Source organism: Lynx rufus, unplaced genomic scaffold, assembly GCF_022079265.1.
Source record: "Lynx rufus isolate CCGP_SWC_20201006 ecotype Redwood Valley unplaced genomic scaffold, mLynRuf1.p SCAF_6, whole genome shotgun sequence".
Taxonomy (NCBI): Eukaryota; Metazoa; Chordata; class Mammalia; order Carnivora; family Felidae; genus Lynx; species Lynx rufus.
Genome location: NW_025814878.1, coordinates 137,282,285 through 137,307,993, shown reverse-complemented (window position 1 = coordinate 137,307,993; position 25,709 = coordinate 137,282,285). Strand labels below are relative to the sequence as shown.

The 25,709-nt window shown below is 43.5% G+C and overlaps 1 protein-coding gene across 2 annotated transcripts in view; it reads left to right on the top strand.

Annotated features, from left to right (window-relative positions):
• MBOAT1 (membrane bound O-acyltransferase domain containing 1) overlaps positions 1–25,709 on the top strand; it is a 106,008-nt gene that overhangs the window by 33,962 nt on the left and 46,337 nt on the right. Inside the window, exons 1-2 of one of the 2 annotated variants that reach the window (XM_047101375.1) lie at positions 24,037–24,305; positions 25,302–25,447. Coding sequence is in view for 1 of the 2 variants with exons in the window: in XM_047101374.1 (XP_046957330.1) it covers positions 25,302–25,447 (146 nt within the window). In the remaining variant the exon portion in view is untranslated. Of the gene's footprint in view, positions 1–24,036; positions 24,306–25,301; positions 25,448–25,709 lie in introns of those variants that run through there. The other variant, XM_047101374.1, reaches the window with a different exon arrangement.

The following is a 25,709-nucleotide window of genomic DNA, read 5'->3' as shown; positions in this document are numbered from 1 at the left end:
TCCGACTTCAGCTCAGGTCATGGTTGGTGAGTTCAAGCCCTGTGTCTGGCTCTGTGCTGACAGCTCGGAGCCTGGAGCCTGCTTGGGATTCTGTGTCTCCCTCTCTCTCTTCCCCTCCCCCACTCATGCTCTGTCTCTTTCTCCTCAAAATAAACAAACATTAACAAAGAAATTCAAGTAGATGTATTGGTTATTAGAGTATCCCAAGGCAGGGATACTGTTTGCCACTTAAAATAATGAAGCGGGAGAAAATATTTAAGTTCCTGAAGTTCAGAGGTCAGCCGCCCTGGAGAAAGGTGACTTTTTAATTGTTGAAACACCAGCTGTTAGGGTCTTTATTAGTGTTTTCATCTGGATGGTGACTGTGGGCAGGTAATCCTTGATGGCAGGTTAGACGGTTAAAAACCGTCTTTTTTAGGGTTTCTAATATGTATGAAATAACTTGGTTAAACTGTCCAGTTCAGCCCGTCTTTAAAATTAGTAATTATGAGGCCAGGCCTCCTTATCATCTTTGAAATGGAGTAAAAGCTGATAGTAAAAGCTCTCATGTCCTTCAGGTTGTATTTTCTGTTTAAATCCTCACCTTTGAAAGAATTACCTATTTCTAAAAAAATAAATGAATAAAGCTATTTCTGAAGTAAAAATAATTAATAATAAGCCCTTAGTCCTTAGATAGCTTTTGTCAGAGCTATTCTAAATATTGATTTATACATATATTAATTCATTAAAACCTCACAATTACCCTAAGTGGTAGGGTTATGTCTATTACGTAGATGAAGACGGTACTAAGTGGTGTGTGAGTCCACAGTTTGGATCTTGGCTGTGTTTTCTACCACAGTACTGCAGCATAGTTTTGGAAAAATTTTTTACTTAACAGCAATTTTTTTAATGTTTATTTATACTTGAGAGAGAGAGAGAGAGAGAGAGAGAGAGAGCGAGTGTGATTGGGGGAGGGTCAGAGAGAGGGAGACACAGAATCTAAAGCGGGCTCCAGGCTCCGAGCCGTCAGCACAGAGCCCGAGGCGGGGCTCGAGCCCATGAACCGTGAGATGATGACCTAAGCCAAAGGCGGACGTTGAACCAGTTGAGTCACCCAGGTGCCCCAACACTGCAGCGTGTTAATCCTAAAACAAAACCAAAAACTCACATGCCCTCACAACCCAGCTCCAAAGAACTCTTTGCAGACAACCCTTACAGTGCTGTAGGGCTGCTTAAAATGTGTTGCAAGTGAATATGTATTTTCCAGCAGGTAGTATTTTTTTCTAGACGTTTTTTGTAAAGGAAAATAAAAATTTCATGGAAGAGCCTGAACTTAAAATTCTCCACTTAAGAGGAACCAAACAGTGTCTTGTGCTGAAGATAGTTTCTCGCCTTGGGCCTTTCTCACTCTCTTACTTTCATTAATTAAGGAAAAGTGTTTTGGGGCCTCTTCAAGGGGACCGGCTGTTAGGGGAGGGGACGGTGTTTTGATACTCTGTTTCCCCTGCTTGCCTATGGAAGTCTTCATTCTGTGTTTCAGAACTTAAGGACAGTGGTTTTGCTATAACTCTCTCGACTGTCTTAGTAAATAATCTATCCAGGGTGAATTAATTTGCCTCTCTTGGATATTACCACCTCTTTCCTGCCATGCACCCATCATGTCAGACAGGAAAATGGAAATTCAAGGACTTTTATTTTATTTTAATTTTTTAAAGTTTATTTGTTTGGAGAGAGAGAGTGCGTGCAAGCAGGGGGAGGGACAGAGAGACAGAGGGAGAGAGAGGATCCCAAGCAGGCTCTACACTGTCAGCAAGGAGCCTGACGCGGGGCTTGATCCCACCAACTGTGAGATCGTGACCTGAGCCGAGATCAAGAGTCAGATGTTTAACTGACTGAGCCACCCCGGTGCCTTTGATATTATTTTTCTTCTGTGTGGGTCCTGTGAGTGGAACTGTTTGCAGGTACCCGTGATTTCTTGAAGCTACTCGTGAGAAGGAGCTCTTCCTTCCTGAGCCCGATTCACCAGGCTGCCCACAGCAGTGTAGTTGTGCTGTGCGTGGGTTCAGCCACAGTAGTGGCTGTCTGGAGTGTCTGTAGATTGGTGGCCTGGGCACCGGGCGCCTGATGCTTTATTTTCCCCACTTCCCCCTCTGGTGTCTTCCTTTGTCTCCACACATACCCACCAGCTTTGCACTGTATCCTGAAGGTCACCTTTTATCTGCGACAAGAGCAAGTGTAACCCCACCACCTGGAGGACGTGGTCCCCTGACATCCAGGTGTGCTGCACATACATATACGTATTCCTTGGACCGCGATGGATCTGGAATGTACCGTAAGAGTTGCAGTTAGTGCCATCACAGATTTGTTCAGTTAGTGTGCTAGCATTTTTTAAAATGTATTTTTTTAATATTTATTGTTGAGAGAGAGAGAGAGAGAGACAGAGCTCAAGTGGGAGAGGGGCAGAGAGAGAGGAAGACACAGAATCCGAAGCAGGCTCCAGGCTCTGAGCTGTCAGCACAGAGCCCGACGCGGGGCTCGAACCCATGAACCACGAGATCATGACCTGAGCCGAAGTCGGAAGCTTAACTGACTGAGCCACCCACACGCCCCAGTGTGTTCTCATTTTTAAAGGTTCCTTCAAACCCTGCATTTTATGTAAAACATATAAACCTTTACAGAAAACCCAACAGTTACTATTAGTCGTGCTTTTCATCAGAGTTCATAGAGGCCCCAGTAATGCCTGGCTCAAGGTCATTGGGGTCAGCCAGGCAGCCTCTGGAGCTTGGCCCACGGGATGAGGAAGGCAGCGGCTTCACCTCTGTCTGGTCCACGCTGTGTTTGCGGAGGGCTGTCCCTTGGGCATTGAGAAGAGGTGGGTGGAATGGTAAGAGCACCAGGGTAGAATTGTCTTGGCTTTTCAACTCTAGAGAAAAAAAAAAAAAAAGAAATCAAACAGTCTTCCAGTCAGTAAAGCCTGAATATAATTTTGCCGTTACCCAAATAGCATGTGACCTACCGTAAAGCAACAGGAACTAGCTGGGATCGTTCTTTGGAGCCCCCAGTTGTGGGTGCCACCGAGCGATGCCTGTTGCAGTTGAGCAGTCCCCCTTTCTCCCTTAGATTTATTTCAGTTTTCTTCTTTATGTATTTTTCCATTCACGTATTCTACAGAGATTAAATACTTACGTGCCAGGCACTGTACTGGGTGCCAGGATCCAAGGGATAACAAGGCAGTAGGTTTCTGTCCACGAGACCCTCACATTCTATTGGAAGAACAATTAGAGATTTTGGTCAAGAGTCTCGATTGTGCCGTCGATTCTGATATCTCATCTGAGTTCCGTAGTGGCATCGTGAGAAGCGACTGTTACGGTATCTTTTGTGTCTTTTCCCTTCTTATTTATTTCCTTTCCCCAACATTTTTGTCTTTATCATTTCTCTGTATTTTAAACCCAGGATTTCCAAAATATTTACTGGCACTGCCTAGCTCTGTGCAGAGTACTCAGACTTCAACAGTTGTCTGATCTCTGGTCTGTCTCTTTCTAAGTCAAGCAGAGTTTTAAATCTCCCTCGTGTCCTCCTGTTTGTGAACAGCCAAATGTATTTTGGCTCCATTTCAGATATTTTCCAAAATCAGTCATTAATCATTTCGGGTGACGTGTTTCCATTAAGTCGTAGTATGTTGTAAAAACCTGTTTCAGTCTCTGTGATTATTTTATGGAATTTTAAGATTTAAATTTTAGATTAACTTTCAGAAGTACTTTGCTTCTGTGGGAGCCGAGGTCTAGAAAATACTAGTTTTCTATACTCAGAGACTCTAAAGTTCCAATTTTGTGTGACATGGGGAGGAACGTGCCTTTTCTTCAGAGTCCCTCTGAGGAAGCTAAACCGTGTTCATATATTTCTGCCCTTTTTGCCTGCCCCCTCCTATGTTTTTATGTATCTTTTTATGTTGAAATGTTTGTTTAATACACTACTGATGATCTGTATGCATATATCAAGGTCATATATGCATATGTGTATTTTACACTTAGGTGTTTACAGGACTTTTTATTGTCATTTGCCTTTGACTTTTTTTGGAACTGAAACTTAGGCGCAGAGGGCACTTGCTAACTAAGATTTAGAAAGGTGAATAAGGCTGACTTCACGTTCTGTTTGGTAGTCAGAGCAAAAGTGGAGAAGGCAAGGCCATAAACATTTCTTTGATTTTCGTAGGTAGAACAGCCATCTTTAGGAATCAGTTTTTCGTAGTAGTTGAGACCACAGCATATTTATTATCTTCTGTTTTGTTTTTCTTGTGTTAAAGAATGTAAAAGAGTTTCCTGCTGTCGGTGATGCTGCTGGGTTTGGATTAAGAGGCTTAACTGCATTGTTTCCCATTGCAGTTGGGGGTGGAGGTTAGATTTGGGAGAGACCATCGGGTGTGGATTGTATCAATCACATCTCAATCGTTGTACATGAAATAACTTCGATTATTTAAAGAAGTAACACTTGGAACTCTTGAAGGCTCCAAAACAGTCTGTTCTTGCATCTGAAAATGTCTTTCAGTAAACATTTTCTGAATGCCTAGCAGAGGTCTGAAACTATGTTCCTTATAGAATGAAGAGTAAACATAGTCTCCAGAGCCTTCTCTTACCTCTTCTCTGCCCTGCCTTTCTTTATCCACCTTTTCTTATTCTCCTGACATGCTGACCACTTAACCCCTTGCCCTTAGCATGGCATTCATTCATTCATTCATTGCACTATAGAGAACCTAATATATAGCAGGCACTGTGTGTACATTGATCAAAAGGATAGATGTGGCCTTCTTGAAGCTATTGGTCCAGTAATAACAGAGCATGAGGAGTGATGTGATTGCAGAAGCTGAAGGTGCCGTGGCAGTAGCAGAAGGGAAGGCTTTCTGGAGGAGGTGACCTCTAAGCTGAGATCCGAAGGACTGAGGAGGAGGGGAGGGAGAGTTGGGCAAGGTCAGAGGCAGGGAGATTAGTAAATGGCTATTGAAGTTGTCCAGGTGAAATGAATGGTAGTCTGAATTAAGGTGGATGTGGAGAGGGGAACGAATGGATTAAAGATAGATTTATGAGGTAGAATTAATAGAGTGAGGAGATTGATTCTATTTGGAGGGTATGTAAGAGAGAGGTGGAGTTCTCTGGTTTCTGGCCTGAACAGTTGGGTGGTCGAAGGGTCCCACCCTTAGATCGGAGACCTAGCAAGAGGAATTGATGGAGGGGGCAGGTGATGAGCTCTGTTAGGAGCTTACAGAAATTTAGGTGTTTGTGGCTTATCTAAGCGTTGATTCCAGTAGGCGTGGGGTGTCTGTCTGTGATTTCAGGGGGGCACATCTGGGCTGGAGAAAAAGATTTGGAAGTCATCAGCTGGTGTTGGAGGCACAGGAATGAGAGAGGCCCCTTAGCATATAATGTGGCATGAGAAGAAAAGCTGGCCTGGGATGGCCCCCCGAAGGGCACCATTTTAGCAGGAATGGGCAACAGGGGAGCAGCTCTCAGGAAGGATGTAAGGAGTGATCAGAAAGGTACAGACAAGCAAGAGAATGTGGTGGTAGGGAGTCAAGAAGAAAGAGCATAGAGGGGCGTGTGGGTGGCTCAGTCAGTTGAGCCTCCGACCTCAGCTCAGGTCATGATCTTGTGGTTTGTGGGTTCGAGCCCCACGTCATGCTCTGTGCTGACAGCTCAGAGCTTGGAGCCTGCTTCAGATTCTGTGTCTCCCTCTCTCTCTGCCCCTCCCCAGCTTGCACTCTGTCTTTCCGTCTCTCAAAAATAAATAAACATTGAAAAAAATAAAAAATAAAAAAAGAAGAAAGGCCATAAAGTACAAGTGCCAAATGTACTCCAGGTAGACAAAAACTGGATGTGGTTCCTTGGCTTTGACAAACAAGGACATGGTGGTGACTTGGGCAAGCAGTTGTGGAGTGTTAGGGATATGGCATGGTTTATGGCATGATGGGGAGGTTACAATTGGAGGGTGATTTTAGGGATTCTTTGGAGTTTAATTTTTAAAATAAATTCCCTTTCCCCTCCTTTACTTCTATGAATGTATAGGTGGAAGAATTAATAGGCACCAAAAAAAAGCTTGCTGACTACTTGAAAAATATTTTTTAACCTACAGCTGGCGATTTGTTTCCTACCTTTGAAAACTGTGTATAGTTTGCTGTTGAGTAGGCTAAGGTATTGCTGTTGTTTTTTAAGTAGGATGCATGGTTTCTTTGACTCTCAGTCCACATTGGAGTTTCCCTTTTGTTACAAACACATATTCTAGAGAACATGATTACATAATAGGAGCTGAAAATAGCTTCATTCCTGGGGACCAGGCAAAATCACAGATTTTCCTCTTATCATGGTCCCCCGTTATACAAGGGCCAGCAGCCCTTGCGGCTCTCCACTCTTGGAATTGTGATATCTGTGTTGTATCCCCTGTGGCCCCACAAGGTCTCTGTTTTGTAAAAGGTAGATGGTGATGTCTTCTATTTTCGGTGTAAACTAAATGAAAAAAATTAATTCTGTCGTGTGACTTTGGAGAATTGCATAACACGCTCAGATAATTGGTCACACCCTAGGGTATTGCATAAGAAAATACATACAGTCCTGGTTCTGCATTTTCCATTGTCCCCATAGATCTCGCTCAGAGTAGCATCTAAATAGCAAGTAGTATTATGGGTGACAGCAAAGTGTCCATGTCTATGGAGGGTATCGTCTTTAGAGTGGTAAAGTTGTTACTTAAGTCCACCAGGAAAGAAGTTGTTCAAGTCAGATTTTTTTTTGTGTGTGTGTGTAGGAGGCAACATAGGTTGTTGGGGAGAGAGGCAAGTTGGGAATCTTTTTCCTTCTCTCGCGTTAAATAACCTTATTTAACCTCCCCACTTTGCCCACTGGGAGAACACTGATGCTATTTGTACTTACTGCCTCCTTAGTGAGGTGAAACAACCAAATGCAACATGTGCGTGTACGCGTGCATGCGTGTGGGTACAGTTACTGTTTTCTAAGAAAGGTGACACGATGGTATCCTATGATTGACTCATGCTCCATGCTGATTGGGCTTATGTCTCTTAATTCTATTTTGAACGTATACCTAAGAATTTTAAAATAAATAATGAGATTTGAAAAAAAATGTAAATTTGAGTCTTTTTTTTTTGAGAGAGAGAGAGATTGAGAGAGAGAGAGAGAGAGACAGAGCATGAGCAGGGGTGGGGCAGAGAGAGAGGGAGACACAGAATCCGAAGCAGGCTCCAGGCTCCAAGCTGTCAGCACAGGGCCCGATGCGGGGCTGGAACCCACGAACTGTGAGATCGTGACCTGAGCCGAAGTTGGATGTTTGACTGAGCCACCCAGGCGCCCCAAAAGAATGGGCTAATTGTGTTTTTCATCTGGGAAAGGTCTTTGACTATATAGGAGCATATTATGCATTTCATAGGCCATCAGTGATTTTTTGGGTGGGGGTGTTTCATCATTTATATGCTTTCTACTAAAGGATGTGTAGAGAAATTGGTCACCTATAGTTAGTACGTTTGAGCTTTTCTCCTTGCTACTGTGTTTGGAAACAGCTTGGTGGGAAAAAAAGAGATGATTAGTATGCACTGAGCATTTCATGCTGGACAGGCATTGTGCTAAATCACTTTACATGTATTAACTCACTTAATTGTATGAGGGTATCTGTATTATCATCCTCAGTTTTTGGAAGAATTTAAGACACAGGTTAAGTAACTTGGCTAAGGTGGTCCAGGTAGAGGTTAGAGTCAGGGTGGGATCTGTCTCCAGCAGTCTGACTTCACAGCTTGTGCTCTTTATAACTCTGTTCTGGCTCTCATCACTATTGATAAAATCTGTGTGCTTAATTCATCTGTATGAATTCATCTGTACTCTCCCTTTTTATAGCAAATAACTTAAAAATGTTAATCTGTTGGCCAATAAAGTCATTGGCCAAAGATCAATAATAGTTGAAATTATCAATAATAGTTGAAAAGGTGCTCAACTAGTAGTCGGGAAAGTGTAAATTGAATTACTACGATACCAGTGTTTTACCATCTGATTGAAAAAATTAAACAGATTGACAGCATTCAGTGCTGGCTGGCAAGGGTGAGGGGTGAAGGACACATACACATATATGATGGTGGGAGTAAAACATGGCTTCAACTTTTAGAGAAAATCTCTGGTCATATTTATTAACATTTTAAGTAAATATGCCACTTGACTGAACTCCTGGGAATTTATCTTACAAACATAAAATACCCAGTACATAAAGTATATGTACAAGGACTTTTTTTTTTTATGGTGCTATTTGCAGTGCCCCCCTCCCCCCGCCCCCCAAAAAACCCCAAAAAAACCCTGGAAACCGCTTGGAAGTGGGAAAGTGCTTGAGGAAATTATGTCACGTACATAATATTGAAGTTTTGGAAAGCTTAAGAAGACCCTTTGCTTCCCTCCTGGATGTGGACCAACTTGGAAAGAAAACCCAAGAGACAGCCAGAGGGAGATCAAAATATTATCTTTATTAATGATAAAGCTGATTAACCACAACAGATTCCCTATCTCTTTACCCTTGACTGACTTACCCCCCCAATCACTGGGAGCGGGGCAACCATACAAGACCCCCGGGGAAGGACAAGGCAGAGAGCATAGAGCAGGAAAGGCTCTTTCTAAATGCAGACCTGCCCCCAGAGAGAGATCCCAGAAGGCCTCACTAGCCATGCTCAGTGTCTCTTCTCAAATTCAGCAGGTGGCTAAGTCATTCCTTCTTCCCAGGGGAGGAGGGACTGAGCCGGTCAGGGTGGAGACCTTTCATATTTTCCCTCTGAGGGAATGGAGTGGAAATTATCTTACTTCTGTGGAAATCATTCTGTGGAAATCATCGTATTTCTATGGAAGTCATTCTGTGGAAAATAGAAAACATTCTCACCCCAACTCATGTTATAGAATATCATGCAGCTTTGAAAAGTACACACTAACTCAACGTGAATGGACTTGGAAAGATGTTGATGGTATTTTGTGAAATGTAACATTGAGTTACAGGGTAATTTTTATGCCATGATTGTATTAAACAAAAGGAGAAACCAATGTGTATGTTTGATAAATATAGAAAAAAGTGTTAAAAAATGGAGAATGGTGGGTGTTGTGTGTAGAAGCTTGGGGATGGGGGGACCATGAACTTTTCTCACTGTATATTTCTGTATCTTTCAGTTGTTAAAATGAGCATTTGTTAATTTTTATAGGAATATAAAATTGGATGAAAAAGAGCCACCATGACTTCTTTCAGTTGGCTTCATTCAGGTGTAGTTTTGCTGGATGCCTGGAAGAAGGATCTGAAGCTCTTTTGATGTGTTTCATTGAGTCCTCACAATGGAGGATAGTAGTTTGATTCGTTTGGATGCCTTTTATTCCTTTTGTATGAACCAGTTGATTTTCCTGTTCATTTTTAAACCTTCCGAGAAGAGTGAGGTATACAGTGCCCTGGACCTTTTGAGTAGTTCTTTTGCCAGTTGAGAAAGCTCTTCTGTGATGGGGTGGTGAGTGCCAGGAGCCAAAACATAGCCAGAGTTAGTCAGCCAGCGCATAGGCCAATGACGTATCAATAAGGATGTCATAAGTCGCACAGGGCATGGGGTTCTGAATCCATTTATAAGGTGGAAGGAGATCTGCCTAGAGAGTTAGGAACCTCCAGCCATAACCCCCGCCCATTTCTTCCCCCCATGAGCCAGTTTCCTTATCCACAAAATGAGAGGCTTGCACCAGATAATTGTTAATAGCCTAAAATTTTCTTGTCTATTTTATGCCTGATTTAAAATCTTTGGTTACTCTAAAATACACTTATTTTTATTTAAAAAAACTTTTAAAAATGTTTATTTATTTTTGAGAGAGAGACAGAGTGCGAGCTGGGGAGGGGTAGAGAGAGAGAGGGAGACACAGAATCTGAAGCGGGCTTCAGGCTGCACCGAGCTGTCAGCACAGAGCCAGACGCGAGGCTCCAGCTCACGAGCCGTGAGATCATGACCTGAGCTGAAGTCAGATGCTTAACGGACAGTCAGCCAGGTGCCCCTAAAGTACGCTTATTAAACTGCTTGTTCCCTCCCTGTGAGCAATATGGTAAGTTGAAGCTGTGATTCATTCTCAGACCTGGGCGACACATTAGAATCAGCCAGGAACCTTAAAAAAACTAAAATGACTGGCCTTCCCCCACACCTGTCGCCCCAGAGTCAGAGTGGGGCCTTAGAATCAGTCCTTTTTATTTTTTGTGTTTTAAAAAATCGCTCCCTGGTTGATTCCAGTGTTTAGTGTTGAGAGTCACTGACTGAAGAGGGGTCTTGTGCGGTAGTTGAGTCGTGGGCAGCACAGCAGCAAGTGGTCTGTGTGGCAGTTCGTTAGCTGGCTGGACAGTTTGTAGCTCACCTAATACACAAGGTTCTTCCACCTCTTATTTAGTGCCCGTTACAATCTTGTGAAGCCGATGTTGTTATTGTGTCATATAACCTTGTAGGTGGTGGGAGACTCTTAGTGGAGGTTACTTTTCACTCTGGAACCCAGTTGAGAGAAGGCAGCTGCAGACCCAGCTGGGTGATTTGGGTCACGTGAAAAATTACACACACACACACACACACACACGCGCGCGCACACACACGTGTACATATAAACACATTTACGTAGATTATATATTGAATGTATGTTATACATGTACATCCCCCCCCCCAATACCTGCTTCTGGTGGTGGTCTCTGTCTATACCCAGGCCCTGGTCGAGATTATAAAGCCATAACCAAAATCAGTAACCAAAAACCTTCCCACAAATAAAAGTCCCGGACCAGATGGTTTCACTGGTGAATTCTACTGAACATTGAAAAGGAGAATTAATAACAGTTCTTCTTAAGTTCTTCCAAAAAAAAAGAAAGGAGAGAACACTTCCAAACTCATGTCATGAGGCCGGCATTACCCTGAAACCAAAACCAGACAAGGACACCACAAGAAAAGAAAATTATAGGCCAGTATTCTTGGTGAACAGAGATGCAAACATCTTCAACAAATATTAGCAAACCCAATTCAACAATATGACAAAAATCAGACACCGTGATCATGTAAGATTCATCCCAGGGATGCAGGGACGGTTCACCATCTGCAAACCAATCAACATGTTAACGAAATGAAGGATAAAAATCATATGGTCATCTTGATAGATGCAGAAGAAGCATTTGACAAAATTCAATATCCATTTATGATAAAATTGACAAAGTAGGTATAGAGAGAACATTCCTCAGAATAATAAAGGCTATATATAATAACACCACAGTTAATATCATATTCAATGACAAAGAGGTAAAAGCTTTTCCTCTTAAGTCAGGAACAAAGCAAGGGGTACCCACTCTCACTACTTTTATTCAACATAGTACTGGAAGTCCTAGCTAAAGCAATTAGGCAAGAAAAAGATACAAAGGCATTAGAATTGGAAAGAACAAAGTAAAACTGTCTCTATTTGCAGATGACATGATATCATATATAGGAAACCCTAAAGACTGAACCAAAAAACTTAGAACTAGTACACAAATTCAGTAAGTTGCAAGATATGAGATCAATGTACAAAAATCTGTTATATTACTGTACACTAAAAATGAGCTAGCAGAAAGATATATTAAAATAATTCATTTATAATTCCATAATTATATAATTTACAATACTTAGGAATAAATTTAACCAAAGAAGTTAAAGACCTGTACATTGAAAACTGTAAGACACTGATGAGAAAGACTGAAGAGGACATAAGTAAATGGAAAGATATTCTATGTTCATGGATTAAAAAAAGGAATATTGTTAAAATGCCCATACTACCCAAAGCAACCTGCAAATTTAGTACAATCCCTATCAAAATGTCAATGGCATTTTCCACAGAAATCGAACAGTCTTAAAATTTGTATGGAGCGGCAAAAGACCCTGAATAGTGAAAGCAATCTTGAGTAAGAAGAACAAAGCTTGAGGCATCATGCTTCCTGATTTCAAAGCATATTACAAAGCTGTAGTAATCAGAAATACTGTTGTATTGGCATAAAACAGAATAATGGGACAGACTACAGAGCCCAGAAATAAACACTTGCGTATATGGTCAATTAACATATAACAAAGGAGTCAAAAGTATGTAATGGGTAAGGACAATTCTTTCAATAGATGGTGGGGGAAAACTGGACAGCCACATGCAAAAGAATGAAACTTGACCACTGTCTTTCACCATACACAAAAATTAACTCAAAATGGATTAAAGACTTGACTATAAGACCTGAAACCATAGAACTCCTGGAAGAAAACATAGGCAGTTAGCTCCTTGACATAGGTCTGGCAACGATCTTTTGGATTTGAGACCCAAAGCAAAGGCAACAAAAGCAAAAATAAGTAGGACTATAACAAACTAAAAAGCTGCACAACAAAATGAAAGGCAGCCTGTGGAATAGAAGATATTTACAAATCACAAAGCTCATGAGGGGTTAGTATCCCAAATATATAAAGAACACATACAACCCAATAGCAAAAAACAGTCTGATTAAAAATTGGGCAGAGGAGCTGAAATAAACATTTTTCCAAAGAAGACCTACAGGTGGCCAACAGACACATGAAAAGGTGTTTGACATCATTGATTATCAGGGAAATGCAAATCAGAAGCACAATGAGATACTACCTCACACCTGTCATAATGGCTAGAATCAAAAGGACAAGAGATAATAAGTGTTGGCAAGGCTGTGGAGACAAGGGAACCCTTGTGCCTTACTGGTGGGAATGTAAATTGGTGCCGACACTGGGGAAAACAGTATGCACCTTCCTCAAAAAATTAGCAATAGAACTAGCAATTCCAGTTCTGGGTATTTATCCAAAAGAAATGAAAACTCTTAACTTGAAAAGATACGTGCCCCCCCTATATTCGTTGTAGCAGCATTTTCTGTAGCCAGTACGTAGAAGGAACCTCAATGTCCACTGGTGGTTGAATAGATAAAGTGTGTGTGGGGGTGCCTGGGTGGCTCAGTTGGTTAAGCATTTGACTCTTGGTTTTGGCTCAGGTCATGGTTTCATGGTTTGTGATTTCAAGCCCTGCACTGGGCTCTTTGGTGACAGTGTGGAGTCTGCTTGGGATTCTCTCTCTTCTTCTCTCTCTGCTCTCTGCTCTCTGTGTGGAGGCTGCTTGTGCTCTCTCTTAAAAATAAATAAATAGGGGCGCCTGGGTGGCGCAGTCGGTTAAGCGTCTGACTTCAGCCAGGTCACGATCTCGCGGTCCGTGAGTTCGAGCCCCGCATCGGGCTCTGGGCTGATGGCTCAGAGCCTGGAGCCTGTTTCGGATTCTGTGTCTCCCTCTCTCTCTGCCCCTCCCCCGTTCATGCTCTGTCTCTCTCTGTCCCAAAAATAAATAAACGTTGAAAAAAAAAATTTAAAAAAAAAATAATAAATAAATAAATAAATAAACTAAAAAAAATTTGTGTGTGTGTGTGTGTGCAATGTAATATTATTCAGCCATAAAAAAGGAAAATAGGGGCACCTGGGTGGCTTATTCAGTTGGGCATCTGACTTTGGTTCAGGTCACGATCTCACATTTCATGGGGTTGAGCCCCATGTTGGGCTCTGTGCTGACATCGTGGAGCCTGCTTGGGATTCTTTCTCTCACCCTCTCTCTCTGCCCCTCTCTCCCTCACGCTTTCTCTCTCTCTCTCAAAATAAATCAGTAAACTTCAGGAAAAAAAGGAAACTTGCCATTTGTGACAATATGAATGGACTTTGAGGGTTTTATGCTAAATGAAATAAGAGGAAGGACAAGTACCATGTGATGTCACTTATACGCGGAGTCTAAAAAAACCCCAGAACTCATAGAAACAGAGAACAGATTGGTGGTGGCCAGAAGTGGGGGCTGGGGCTTGGGCATAATGGGTGTAGGTGTTAAAAGGTACATTCTTCCACTTATAAAATAAGTAAGTCATGGGAATGTAATACCCAGCGTGGTGACTGTAGTTAACAGTACTGTATTGTGTATTTGAAAGTTGCTAAGAGATAGATCTTCAAAGCTCTTATCGCCAAAAGTGGTGCCTGGGTGGCTCGGTCGGTTCAGTGCTCACTCTTGATTTCGGTTTGGGTCATGATCTCACAGTTCGTGAGTTCAAGCTCCACGTTAGGCTCTGTGTTGCGATGCAGTGCCTGCTTGAGATTCTCTCTCCCTCTCTCTCTGCCCCTCCCCTGCTCTCTCTCTCTCTGTCTCTCACAACAAACTTATAAAAAAGTTATCACCAAAAAAAAGTGTGTAATTATGTGTGGTGACGGGTATTAACTGGGCTGATTGTAATCATTTCATAACATATACAGATGTCATTCTTTTGTACACCGGAAACTAATATGTTACATGTCAATTATATCTTAATAAGAAGAAAACCAAAGGTGATAAAGTCGCCCCAAACCTTGCACTTCCTTGTGTGGTGGTGCTTTCTCCTGCCGTGTGTGTCCCTTCCTCCCGCTGGCCGTCTGGGACTCCTCCCTCAGACCTCACCCTGGCATGGTCCTCTCTGACCTGCATCCTGTCTTACTTCCATCCCGCATCCACGGCTGGTAAAGGATTGCAGGCAGGTGCACCGGACCAGGGTCAGGACACCTTAGTTCTCGTCCCAGCTCTGACATTCCGTGGCTGTGTGACCCAGGCCAAGTCACTGACAATCTCTGGTCTCCACCTTTCCTTGCCTGGAGAATGAGATGCTGGAATTACAGGTGAAGATTTAGATGAATCATGCATGGTTGGCTAAGCAGATGGGCTCTGGAAGCAGGATCCGGGAGGTATGTGACGTTTGGGGAAATTTCTTAACCTCTCTGTGACTTAATTTCCTCTTTTCTAAAATGAATGCCTCGAAGGGCCTCAGAGAGTTGTGAATGTTGAAGAAGTTACTCAGAAGGACCTAGAGCAGTGCCTGTGATGTGGTACGCGTCCTGCTGTCAGTTATTATTATCGTGTTATTATTGTCACTTTCTTTTATTTTAATAAATATTTATTTTTGAGAGAGAGAGAACAAGCAAGCAGGGGAAGGGCAGAGAGAGAGGGGACGCAGAGGATTTGAAGTGGGCCCTGTGCTGACAGCAGAGAGCCCAATGTGGGGCTTGAACCCATAAACCGCAAGACCCTGACCTGAGCCAAAGTTGGACGCTTTGTGGCGAGCCACCCAGGAACCCCTTTGTTGTCGCTTTCAAGTGGCTAACGACGGAGGTGGTTTTCGTGGGGAGATCACATCTCCAGAGGACATGGGTGGGTGTTTGTGGACAGTGTTTTCAGCACTCCTCAAATGGTCCCAGATTCTATTCAGTCTTCCCTGCCTCCTTGGCCGAGGATTAGAAGGAAATGATTTGTGGGCTGGGAGGCAAACTGCAGGCGGATCCTTATAAAACGTGTCACCCACATATTTTAAGGTTTCAGTCTGCCATGGCTAAACAGCATAAACATTTTTTTGCCCTTGTATCTTCTGGAATTCATTTCTAAAGGGTTTTCATTCTAAATCATAACTAATACATGACATGATATTTACAGCATAGGGTAGCCACAAGTCTAAACTGACCAAAATACAGGGTTTTTTCCCCTGAGAATTAATAGAGGGATTATCTCACTCCAGAGGAACTGGATGACATACTCTGAACTGAGGGAAGGAAGCTTCTGATGTGAGTATACAAACTCCAGAGAAAAGGTCTGGGTGAGCCTCAGAGAACAGTTGTTGGACAGGACGTTGAGCCTGGCAGCCTGATTCAGGTCCGCCCCTACCCCCAGCCCCGCCACCACCCCCAGCCCCGCCACCCTACAAGATCGAGATCTTGAGAGACAATCGTAGGCAATGGCTGAGCATCTCTAAATATTTTTTTAATGTTTTATTCATTTTTGAGAGAGAGAGAGAGAGTGAGTGAGAGAGAGAGAGACAGACCGTGAGCAGGGGAGGGGCAGAGAGAGAGGGAGACCCAGAATCCGAAGCAGGTTCCAGGCTCTGAGCTGTCAGCACAGAGCCTGACGCAGGGCTCGAACTCACAAACGCGAGATCGTGACCTGAGCCGAAGTCGGATGTTTAATGGACTGAGCCATGTAGGCGCCCCCGGCTGAGTGTCTCTAAACCAGTCGTGGTGCTGCCCAGCCGTTGACGGCTCTGGGGCCCTTCGCCTTGTGTCTGAGGTTCCTCAGTGGGACAGTGAGGCTCTTTGAGAAGACTAAATGAGATAATGGATGTGAAGCATGTAGAGTAACAGCCAAGGTTTTGTTGAGCTCAGTAAATATACATGCACAATACATCCCCATTATTATTACTTAAAACTTGTATGTTATGGGGCGCCTGGGTGGCTCAGTCAGTTAAGTGTCCCACTTGGACTCAGGTCATGGTCTCTTGGTCTGTGGGTTCGAGCCCCGTGTCGGACTCTATGCTGACAGCTCGGAGCCTGGAGCCTGCTTCCGATTCTGTGTCTCCCTCTCTCTCTGCCCCTCTCCTGCTCACGCCCTGTCTCTCTCTCTCAAAAATAAACAAACATTAAAAAACAAGTAAGAAAAAAAAAAAGCATTTCTTGTTGACATTCCAAGGAGGTTGGAACAGAAGTGCAACAAGGCTCTCTTTGAAAACGCAAAGTAGCTGAAGAGTGTGGCACAAACACTTTTTGTTCCGTGGTGCAGAAGGGAATAGCATTTCTTGTAGTCTCCCCCAGCCACATTTATTCGTAGGAGGCAATGCAAAAGAGCACTGTTTGTGGAGGAGGGAATGGCTTGCCTTTAAATAAGGAATTGTTTAATTAGATCGGTTTTGTCTGGGAACATATAAGGCACTGTTGCTGAGAGAAACATTCCAGGCCTGGACAGTCGCCTGCACCTCATTGCTGAGCCACTGTCACGGAGGAAATCATTTTGGACCGTTAATATTTGCTGTTTGTTAAAAATAGACTGCTTACATCTCTTCATTAGGAGGAAGGCAGTGCTTTCTCGCCCCTGGCAGAGTTCGTTTCTCGTTGCAAGAATATGAAGACCGAGGCACAGAAATCCCCAAATAAACCCCCTCTCCAGCAGCACGTTACAGCAGACAGATTGAAGACGTGCGCTTGAACATTGCAGTACGGTTTCACTGTGCTTTGGTGAAATAGGGAATCACAGCCTTGGGCATGTGTTTTATTTGCTTGTCGTGACTTTGAAATCTTGCAAGAGCCGTGGAAACCGAGCTCTTGTGAACGTGAGGTACGCCAGGCTTGCGTTTTGAGAGTCTGATCAAAACCGCTGTGCTCTGCTGTTTCCTTGGGCATAGGACCCACACAATACTCTAATTGTGCACAGCATATTGTTGTGTATCACAGATGAAAGCACAGCTTTCTTTTCTGCTCGGGAGGGGGTACGCCAGCCCCAAAGTCAAGACATTCGCACATGTTCCTTCTAAATGTGAAGGGTTTATTCAAGAGCATCATGGGACATATTTCTATTCTCTTTGGCTGTGCACACCGTTACCCTTGACATTTTACTGCCTGTAAAACATGTTTTTCTTTAAGAGGAAACTTTTTACAGGTTAATTTTTTTTTTTATTTATGCCTAACTCCTTCCTAAAAGTTAGCTGTGGTAGGTGCTAATAAATGCGGCCTTGAGGCTAGCGTAAGTAGAATTAAATACAGATTGTTTTAGAGTTTCTTAGATTGCCATGATTGTGCTCGCGTGCGCGCGCGCGTGCGTGTGTGAGAAATTCCACGTGGAATTTACAACTATAAATTGTAAAAGAATTTTTGCAAAAAATTTGCTCAGATTCCCGTCACCCTGACAAAACCGCCGAATTCCATCTCACATGTTATGTTTGCCTTTTTTCCTAATGCCACTGTTGTTTTTTTTTTTTTAACACAGGTGTAGGCATACGTACACTTTTATTTATTTTTTATTTTATTGTTATTTTTTAAATGTTTATTTCTTTTTGAGAGAGAGAGAGAGAGAGAGAGAGAATGAGTGAGTGTGCACATGAACTGGGGAGGGGCAGAGAGAGAGGGAGACACAGAATCTGAAGCAGGCTCCAGGCTCTGAGCCATCAGTACAGGCCCTGATGTAAGTCTCAACCTCATGATCCGCGAGATCATGACTTGAGCCTAAGTCATGATGTGGCTTAACCGACCGAGGCACCCCTGGAGTACTGTTCTGTTGCATAGGTTTACCATTAGTTACTATCCTCTTGTCCTAGGATTAGGTAAATCTTATGTCATTCTGTCTTGTAAATAATGCCTTAACATTTTTTTTTTTTTTAGCATTCTGCTTTTTTGTCATCCAACGAATAGATTTCCATTCGGTTGGAAGTGTGGCTTACGGCAAATAGTACCACAGTCGTTTCAAAAAGGATTATAATTCAGGGTGCGTCCTTGAGTTGTTCATGTGTTAACCAATGTCTTTGCTAATTTTGTTGAACTTTTAGGTCCCTCCTTCTTGCTTCGAGAAGTTAACACGGAGTTAAAATATTTTTTTGTGGAGATTTTTTGTGCACATCTCTAATCGTGGTGATAATGACGGGCTGAAAATTTCCAGCCAGAGATAGATGTGCAAAAACTGTAACTTTTAAGTTTGTCCCTACTAAACTTAATTTAGCTTTCGCGCTACATTGCCAGTTATAAGCGGCTTCCTTCTGTTTGGGGCCGGTTATGGTAGAGGTTTGTCTCCCTCCACGGCTGGGAATCAGGTAAGCCCTGAGGGGTCTACAGACCTCTGTGGCCTGGGTGAGGGCCTCGGGTCCCTGTGCCGTTGGGGTCTCGCTGGCTTCTGCTTGAGTGGAGCCCCTCCCTGTGGTCTTGGGCATTAGGCTCTTGCTGCTGGTTTATCTGCTGTTCGCTGCAGCATTTTCCGTGGCTCCTGGTGGCAGGTTCACACTCAACATTCTCCTGAATGCAACCGCAAGACCTTCTCGGGCCTACCAGTTCTCAGCTGGCCTCTCTGCTGTTCTGGAGCCTGGGAGAGGGGCCTGAGAGATGCCCTGGGCCCATGTATTTCATCACCCTCTGGGCCTTCTGGAAGCAATGCTGGCCCATCTCCCAGGGCTGCATCCTGGGAAGCCAGACAGCCAATCTCCAACAGTGATAACCTGTGTCATTCCTCCGGACTTCTCCAGGATCCCATCAAGTTTTGAGGTCCCACCGCCTCTGCTGTCACCGCCCCCCCCCCCCACTCCCACCCCATGTCAAGTTGCTAGTCCTGCTCCACTGAGTCCCTCCTTCAACCCACTGGCCAAACTCTATCTCCTTTTTTTGGGCAGAAAAATAACCCTTTCATCATTAAGAACTTTCCTTCCCTCCACGATTGTAGTAGAAACTTCGTGCTTTAAATTCTTCCATTTTGCTCTTGATCTATATAAAGACAAGTTTTTAGCATTTTAAAAAGGAAAAAAAAAACTATGTTTTCAACATTGGTAGACTGCTTTGATTTATTCAGATTGATCTCTGCTTTTAGTTTATAAAACCCCACTTGGGAGCTGGAAAACCCAGAGATTGGCTCTTTGTCAGAAGCTGCATTGCCTCTCCCTGTGGAAGAAAGGACACATGGAAAATTCTGGCGGCTGCCTGAACGTTGGGTGGGAAAGGGAATCGGTACAAAGGCAGCAGGGAGGAGACTGGGGACGCCGGCTCTCAATAGCTCAACAGTAGTTACGGTGTATGGAGTTATTCTGCCCACAATCTGCATGTTAACTTAGTAGATGTAGAATGATATTAATAGTAAGTGCTTATCAGTGCCAGGCACTGTTTCAAATAGTCTTATATATTCTTTTGTCCCAACAATCCTGTCAAATGGTACCACTGTTCCTACCCCCGTCACGTGAGCTAAGAGCCAAAATGCAGCAAGCTGGTGTAACTCTTCAACCAGTAAGTGGTGGATCCTGGTCGTGCAGCAGGGTATTCTGGCTCTGTGTTGACTCTTGGAACCACAAAGTCCATTCTTGGTTGTGGGATGGGATCAAGTACTTCATTTGATTATTATTATTGAAGGTAGGTCTTTTGTTCTGTTGTAATTGTAATTTGATTCTCTTCTTAACGGGGGTTCGATCATTTCCTAAAAGGCTTTATTCCCCCCCCCCCATTTAGGAAGATGGGATCCCTTTATTGTTTTAGTTTGTTTCTGTACTTATGTATATTACTTTATTAACTTAGTGTTTCTCCAGTTTGGATAAAGAGGCCTTCTCAGTTTCAGCTGCTTGTAGTCACCAAAGTTTAATATCCGTATGATCCCAGGCCAGTGATTTGCTTTCCAGGGTTGTATAATTTTTAAAACCGGTTTATGATGGAAAAGTTCAAACATACACACAAGTGGAGAGATTAGTAGAATGACCTCTTTCATGTGCCCAGCACTCAGTTTTCAACTCATGGCCAATCTTGTTTCGTCTATACCATGATTTGTTCATAGCGGCTCCACCGACATTTTGGGCCGGGAAATTCTTTGTTGTGGGAGGCTGTCCTCTGCCTTTTAGGATGTTTTGCGGTATTCCTGGCCTCTACCCACTAGATAGCAGGAGCATTCCCCCCACCACCATTTCTGGTTATAACAACCAAAAATGTCTCCCGGGAGGGGGGTGAGTCGTCCCCAGTTGAGAAGCACTGATTTATACTCAGTCCACTCTACCCATCCCTTCAAGGTTATTTGGAAGCAGATCCTATACATCAAATACAATCCACTTTGGGATGCATTTCTGAAAAACAATGCCTCCAATTTTGTTGGCCCTATAGAGAGGAAAGGAGCCAGGATCTCATTCTGTTCCTGTAAGAACTGTTGTCATGGCAGCCTGTCACCGTTGGCCGCAGAAGTAGCAAATGCAAAGAAATTGGTGTCATGCTTCAGCCGATACTTAAAAAGCAAATTGTGATAAAATACACAAAATATGAAATTTTCCATTTTAACCGTTAAAAACATTTCCTTTTACGTGTATTTATTTTTGAGAGACAGAGTGAGACAAAGTGAGAGTTGGGGAGGGGCAGAGAGAGAGGGAGACACAACCATTTTAACCATTTTTAAGCATATAGGATAGTTCAGTGGCATTAAGAACATTCACGTTGTTGTGCGACCACGCCACCACCCGTCTCCAGAACTCTTTTCATCTTGCAAAACTGAAACTCTGTATCCACTAAATAATAAGCCGGTTCCCTCTACCCCTCAGTCTCTGGAAATCACTGTCCTACTTTCAGTCTCTATGAATTTAACTACTGTATTCTAGGTACCTCATTTAAGTGGAATCATAGAATAGTTGTCCTTTTGTGACTGACTTATTCACTTAGCATAATGCCCTTGAAGTTCATCCATGTTGTAGCATATGTCAGAATTTCCCCCATTTTAAGGCTGAATAATATCCCACTGTATTTATTTGCCACACTTTTTTTAAATCCATTCATCTATTGGTAGACACTTGGGTTGCTTCCACCTTTTGGCTATTGTGAATAATGCTGCTACAAACGTGGGTGGAGAGATATTTCTTCAAGACCCTTTTTTCAGTTCTTTTGGGTAAATACCCAGAAGTGGGATGGCTGGATCATATGTACTTATATTTTTAATTTTTTGAACCGCCATATTGTTTTCCACAGTGGCTGTATCATCTTACATCCTTACCAGCAGCATACAAGGGTTCTGATTTCTCCTGGTTCTTGCCAACACTTATTATTTTGTTTTTAAAATAGCCATCCTAATGGATGTGAAGAGGTGGCTAACTGTGGTTCAGCTTGTGTCTTTTAAGATGTACATCTGGTGGTTGAAAAGCAATCCTGCTAGGAGCCTCCTGCGAGAACTGAGCGGTGTTGCTGTGTGTGTGTGTGTGTGTGTGTGTGTGTGTGTTTCCACTTTTGCCTTGGAACAGTTTGCCAGGGAACATTCATCCAGCCATCCATGACTCACTCCCGGGAAGAGGATGGGGGTGTGGGTTGTGTCTGTGTGTAGGAGGAAGCTTTTAGTCCCAAGGGTCTTGCGTTTAGGCATTAACCACTACCAGTTAAGGGAAAGGATTTGAGTTAGATTAGAATCAGAGACCGTTACAGACTAGGTCTCCCAAAGCACATGTTTTGGAACCCCCCCTCCGCCCCCCGAAAAAAGCAATTGAAACCCAGAGTACGTAAGTCTTCTTTTCTTGACTTGCTGGTAGTGACAATATCTTGCCCGCTGTACCCAGTATCTGGCATGTAGCATCAGCCAGTCAGTGTTTGTAGAATTAATCAATGAATTACCAAAGCTCACCCAGCTGACACCCGAGAGTCAGAACTAGGATATTCAGTTGGTTACCCATGAGATCATGGTGGCTGAAAAAGGGCAGATTGCTTCAGTGGCCCAGTGAGTCTTTGTTTCCTCCTTATCGATCACGAGGGTGACGAGATCAGAGGTAGTTTCCCCACAGCGAGCCTTATTCTTCCTTGGAGGTGGGTTAGAAGGACCCACCTTCCTTAAGACAAGCCAAGCTGATGAGACTCTCAGGAGGTTGAGGATGCCTGGGCCGGCTGAGTGACGACCATTGAGCTTAAATCTGTTCTGTCTCATCCCTGCCGCACGACCTTCACCAATCTCCTTCTCCTTTATTTGTGCTTTTCTTCTTTATGAGAAAGTCTAGTTCCTCCTGGGTGCCTCTGAGGGTCCCTCTTATTATACTTCTAAACCAGGTGCCTTCCGTCTTGCCTGAATATCAGAACCACCTGAACGCCTTGGAAAGTCCTGATGTCAGGCCAGTTATGTGAGAATGGTTGGGGATAGGATCCAGGCAGCAGTATTTTTTTTAACGTTTTTTAATTTATTTTGAGAGAAAGAGAGAGAGGGAGAAGGAGAGAGAGAATCTTAAGCAGGCTCCACACTGTCAGTACAGAGCCCGACGCGGGGCTCAATCAGACTCACGAACCGCGAGATCATGACCTGAGCCGAAGCCTGACACTTAACTGAGCCACCCAGGTGCCCCAGGCAGCAGTATTTTTCATGTCTTTCACTGCTCCCGCGCCTCAGTTTTTACCTGTTTCAACAGTTTTTTTCCTAGTTGTCAGCCTGAGTCTCATCCCTCCTTAACCATGAAACTTCTCATTATTTACTTCGGATCTAAAGGGGGTGTAATGTAAGAGAATAATAATCATGTACTAACTTCGAGCCATGTTAATGTTACTTTACAATTACTTGTGGGTTCTTGTGTTCCTTTCTCAGAGTATAAGGTCTGCTAGGCAGGCAGCGTGCCTCCTTTCTCCTGTATCCCAGGGCTTCTCAAAGTGACTGTGCACCCCCATTTCTTGGGGGGCTGTTAAAGCACAGATTGCTGGACCCACCTTGGGAAGGTCTAATTTAGCTAAGTCTCAGGTGGGGCACGAGAGTTTGCATTTCTTTTTTGAAAAATTTTTCCATTGGGGCGCCTGGGTGGCTCAGTAGGTTAAGCGGCCAACTTCGGCTCAGGTCATGATCTCTCGGTCGGTGAGTTCAAGCCCCACGTCGGGCTCTGTGCTGACAGCTCAGAGCCTGGAGCCTGTTTCAGATTCTGTGTCTCCCTCTCTCTGACCCTCCCCTGTTCATGCTTTGTCTCTCTCTGTCTCAAAAATAAAAAAAAATAAAAATAAAAAAAATTTTCCGAGATCATGACCTGAGCCTAAGTTGGACGCTTAACCGGCTGAGCCACCCAGGTGTCCCGAGAATTTGCATTTCTGATGGTTTTCCAGCTGCGGCTGCTGGTCCCGGGACTGCACGTGAGAACACGATCTACCCTTTGGATCATTCCTCACGTGCAGGGGTGCTCGGTAATTACCGGCAAACCTCAAGGTATGGAACCAATTTCCCCTGAGCTGCTCTGCTGCCTGGGGGACCGTATTCTGCCGTGGCCGAGAGTATGAAAGAATGTGTGATTGATCACCTACAGATGATCATAACTTTGACTTTCCAGTTGCCAATTCTTTTACATTTGGACCCTCACTAAGGTGATTATTTTTCTCTCCATTGTGTGTGTGTGAGAGAGAGAGAGAGAGTTGGTGGCGTGTTTAGGCTACACGAAATGACAGGACCGCATCATGCAGACCAGAATCACGGTTCACCTCCTCTCTGTCTTCCAGGGTAGAAAGCCAGGGCAGGCAGTAGCGGGGATCAGTGTTTGGAAAGGTCCGCGAAGAGTGGTCTCCAAACAGAGGGGAAACTCAGCACGGTTTTCAAAAACGAAACAGAAGATTCTCTGAAAAGTCTTCCTGTGAATTACCAGGGGCCCCAAGTCGTCTTGGTTTTTATCGGGAAAACAAAGTGAGCTCAGGAGGAGCTAATGTTGCTGCCTCCGCCCCCGCCGGGAGACAGCCCTAATGAATTTCACCAGCAGCTACAGTTTTTTGTCGTGTGAGAAACTGTGGAGGCTGAATTTGAGGCTCTATTCAGGTATTTATATCCTCGATCCCTTTTCCGTTAAGTGTCTTCTAGAAGCTAAGTTTTCCCTCCGAACACTCTGAAAAGTTTGAACCGCTCTTCCTGTTGTCATTAATGGTTACATCACTTGATGCATTTGGGTTTTGTGTTACATCAGCCGGTCTTTCCCCGGGGTATCAGGGAGTTATTTTATATTTTCTTGTACGTACAATATTTTTGAGAGATAGATGAATGAGACTTTTCTAAGGAAATTTGTTGCCTATTTTAAATAATTGGATAGGGTGGCGTTGGAAGTGTAAGGTGGGGGTGTTTCTTTTTTGTGTGTGGCTTTTTAGTGCCACTCCTTGAACTTGAGCTGTCCTCTTGTTCATTTGGTGTTCTTGTGTTTTTATTTTATTTTTTTCATTTGGTGTTAAGTTAAAATGAGAAAAATTAGAGTCAAACAGTTGATGATGACTTTGGAGAGAAGCCTTTAGTTTCTCAGGTATTTCACGAGGGACGCGTCACGGATTTGGTTCATTTGTGCCTCTTACAGAACACGTGCTTTATCTTAGGATAGCGCTGGGGATGCGGTGGAAAGAGACCCAGCAAACTGACCTCACAGTCACTGAGGCCCTCTACATTGAAAAGCCCTCGGTGTTGTGGGTGAGAAAGCAAGCTTGGCTAGTCTTGAAAAATCAGACGTGACATCTACCCCCAGAATCAAGAGCCTACTGTATACCCTATATGGTAGCTCACTTGACAAATTATATGTATATAAAAAATGAAAAAAAATTTGAGAACGAAACTCAGGTTTCTCACTTCTCACATCAGATGAGGGCCTGGTTACCCGGTCAGTCTCCTGAACCTTTTCCAAACAAACACTCTGCTGAGGAAAAAGTCCAAGTTGCAGATGCACCCGGATGCGGAAATCCGAAAAGACCGGAGAGAATTCGCACACAGGCAGAAGGATAAATAAAGGTTTTGAGTCTCTCTCTCTCTCTCTCTCTCTCTCTTCCCCCCAAACAGGTGAATTTTGTAGCATGTCAGCTGTTTGCCTTGTTTGCCGCTTTCTGGTTCCGCATCTACTTAAGTCCTGGTAAAACCAGTCCCGATGTCCGGCACGCGTTTGCCACCATTTTTGGCATCTATTTTGTCATCTTTTGTTTTGGCTGGTGAGTATGAGCCTCAGAAATTCTAGTATTTATCATTTGGGTGTGTTGGGGCAACATTCCTGGCATTTCCCAGGCAGGAAATGAAATATATACTCCTATTGTAAAAAATATATATATATACTCCTATTGTTTTTTTTTTGTATATATACATAAACACGCATATATATACACACATATATATAAACACGCATATATATATATACACACACATATATATACACATACATATATATACACACACATACACATATACATGTGTATA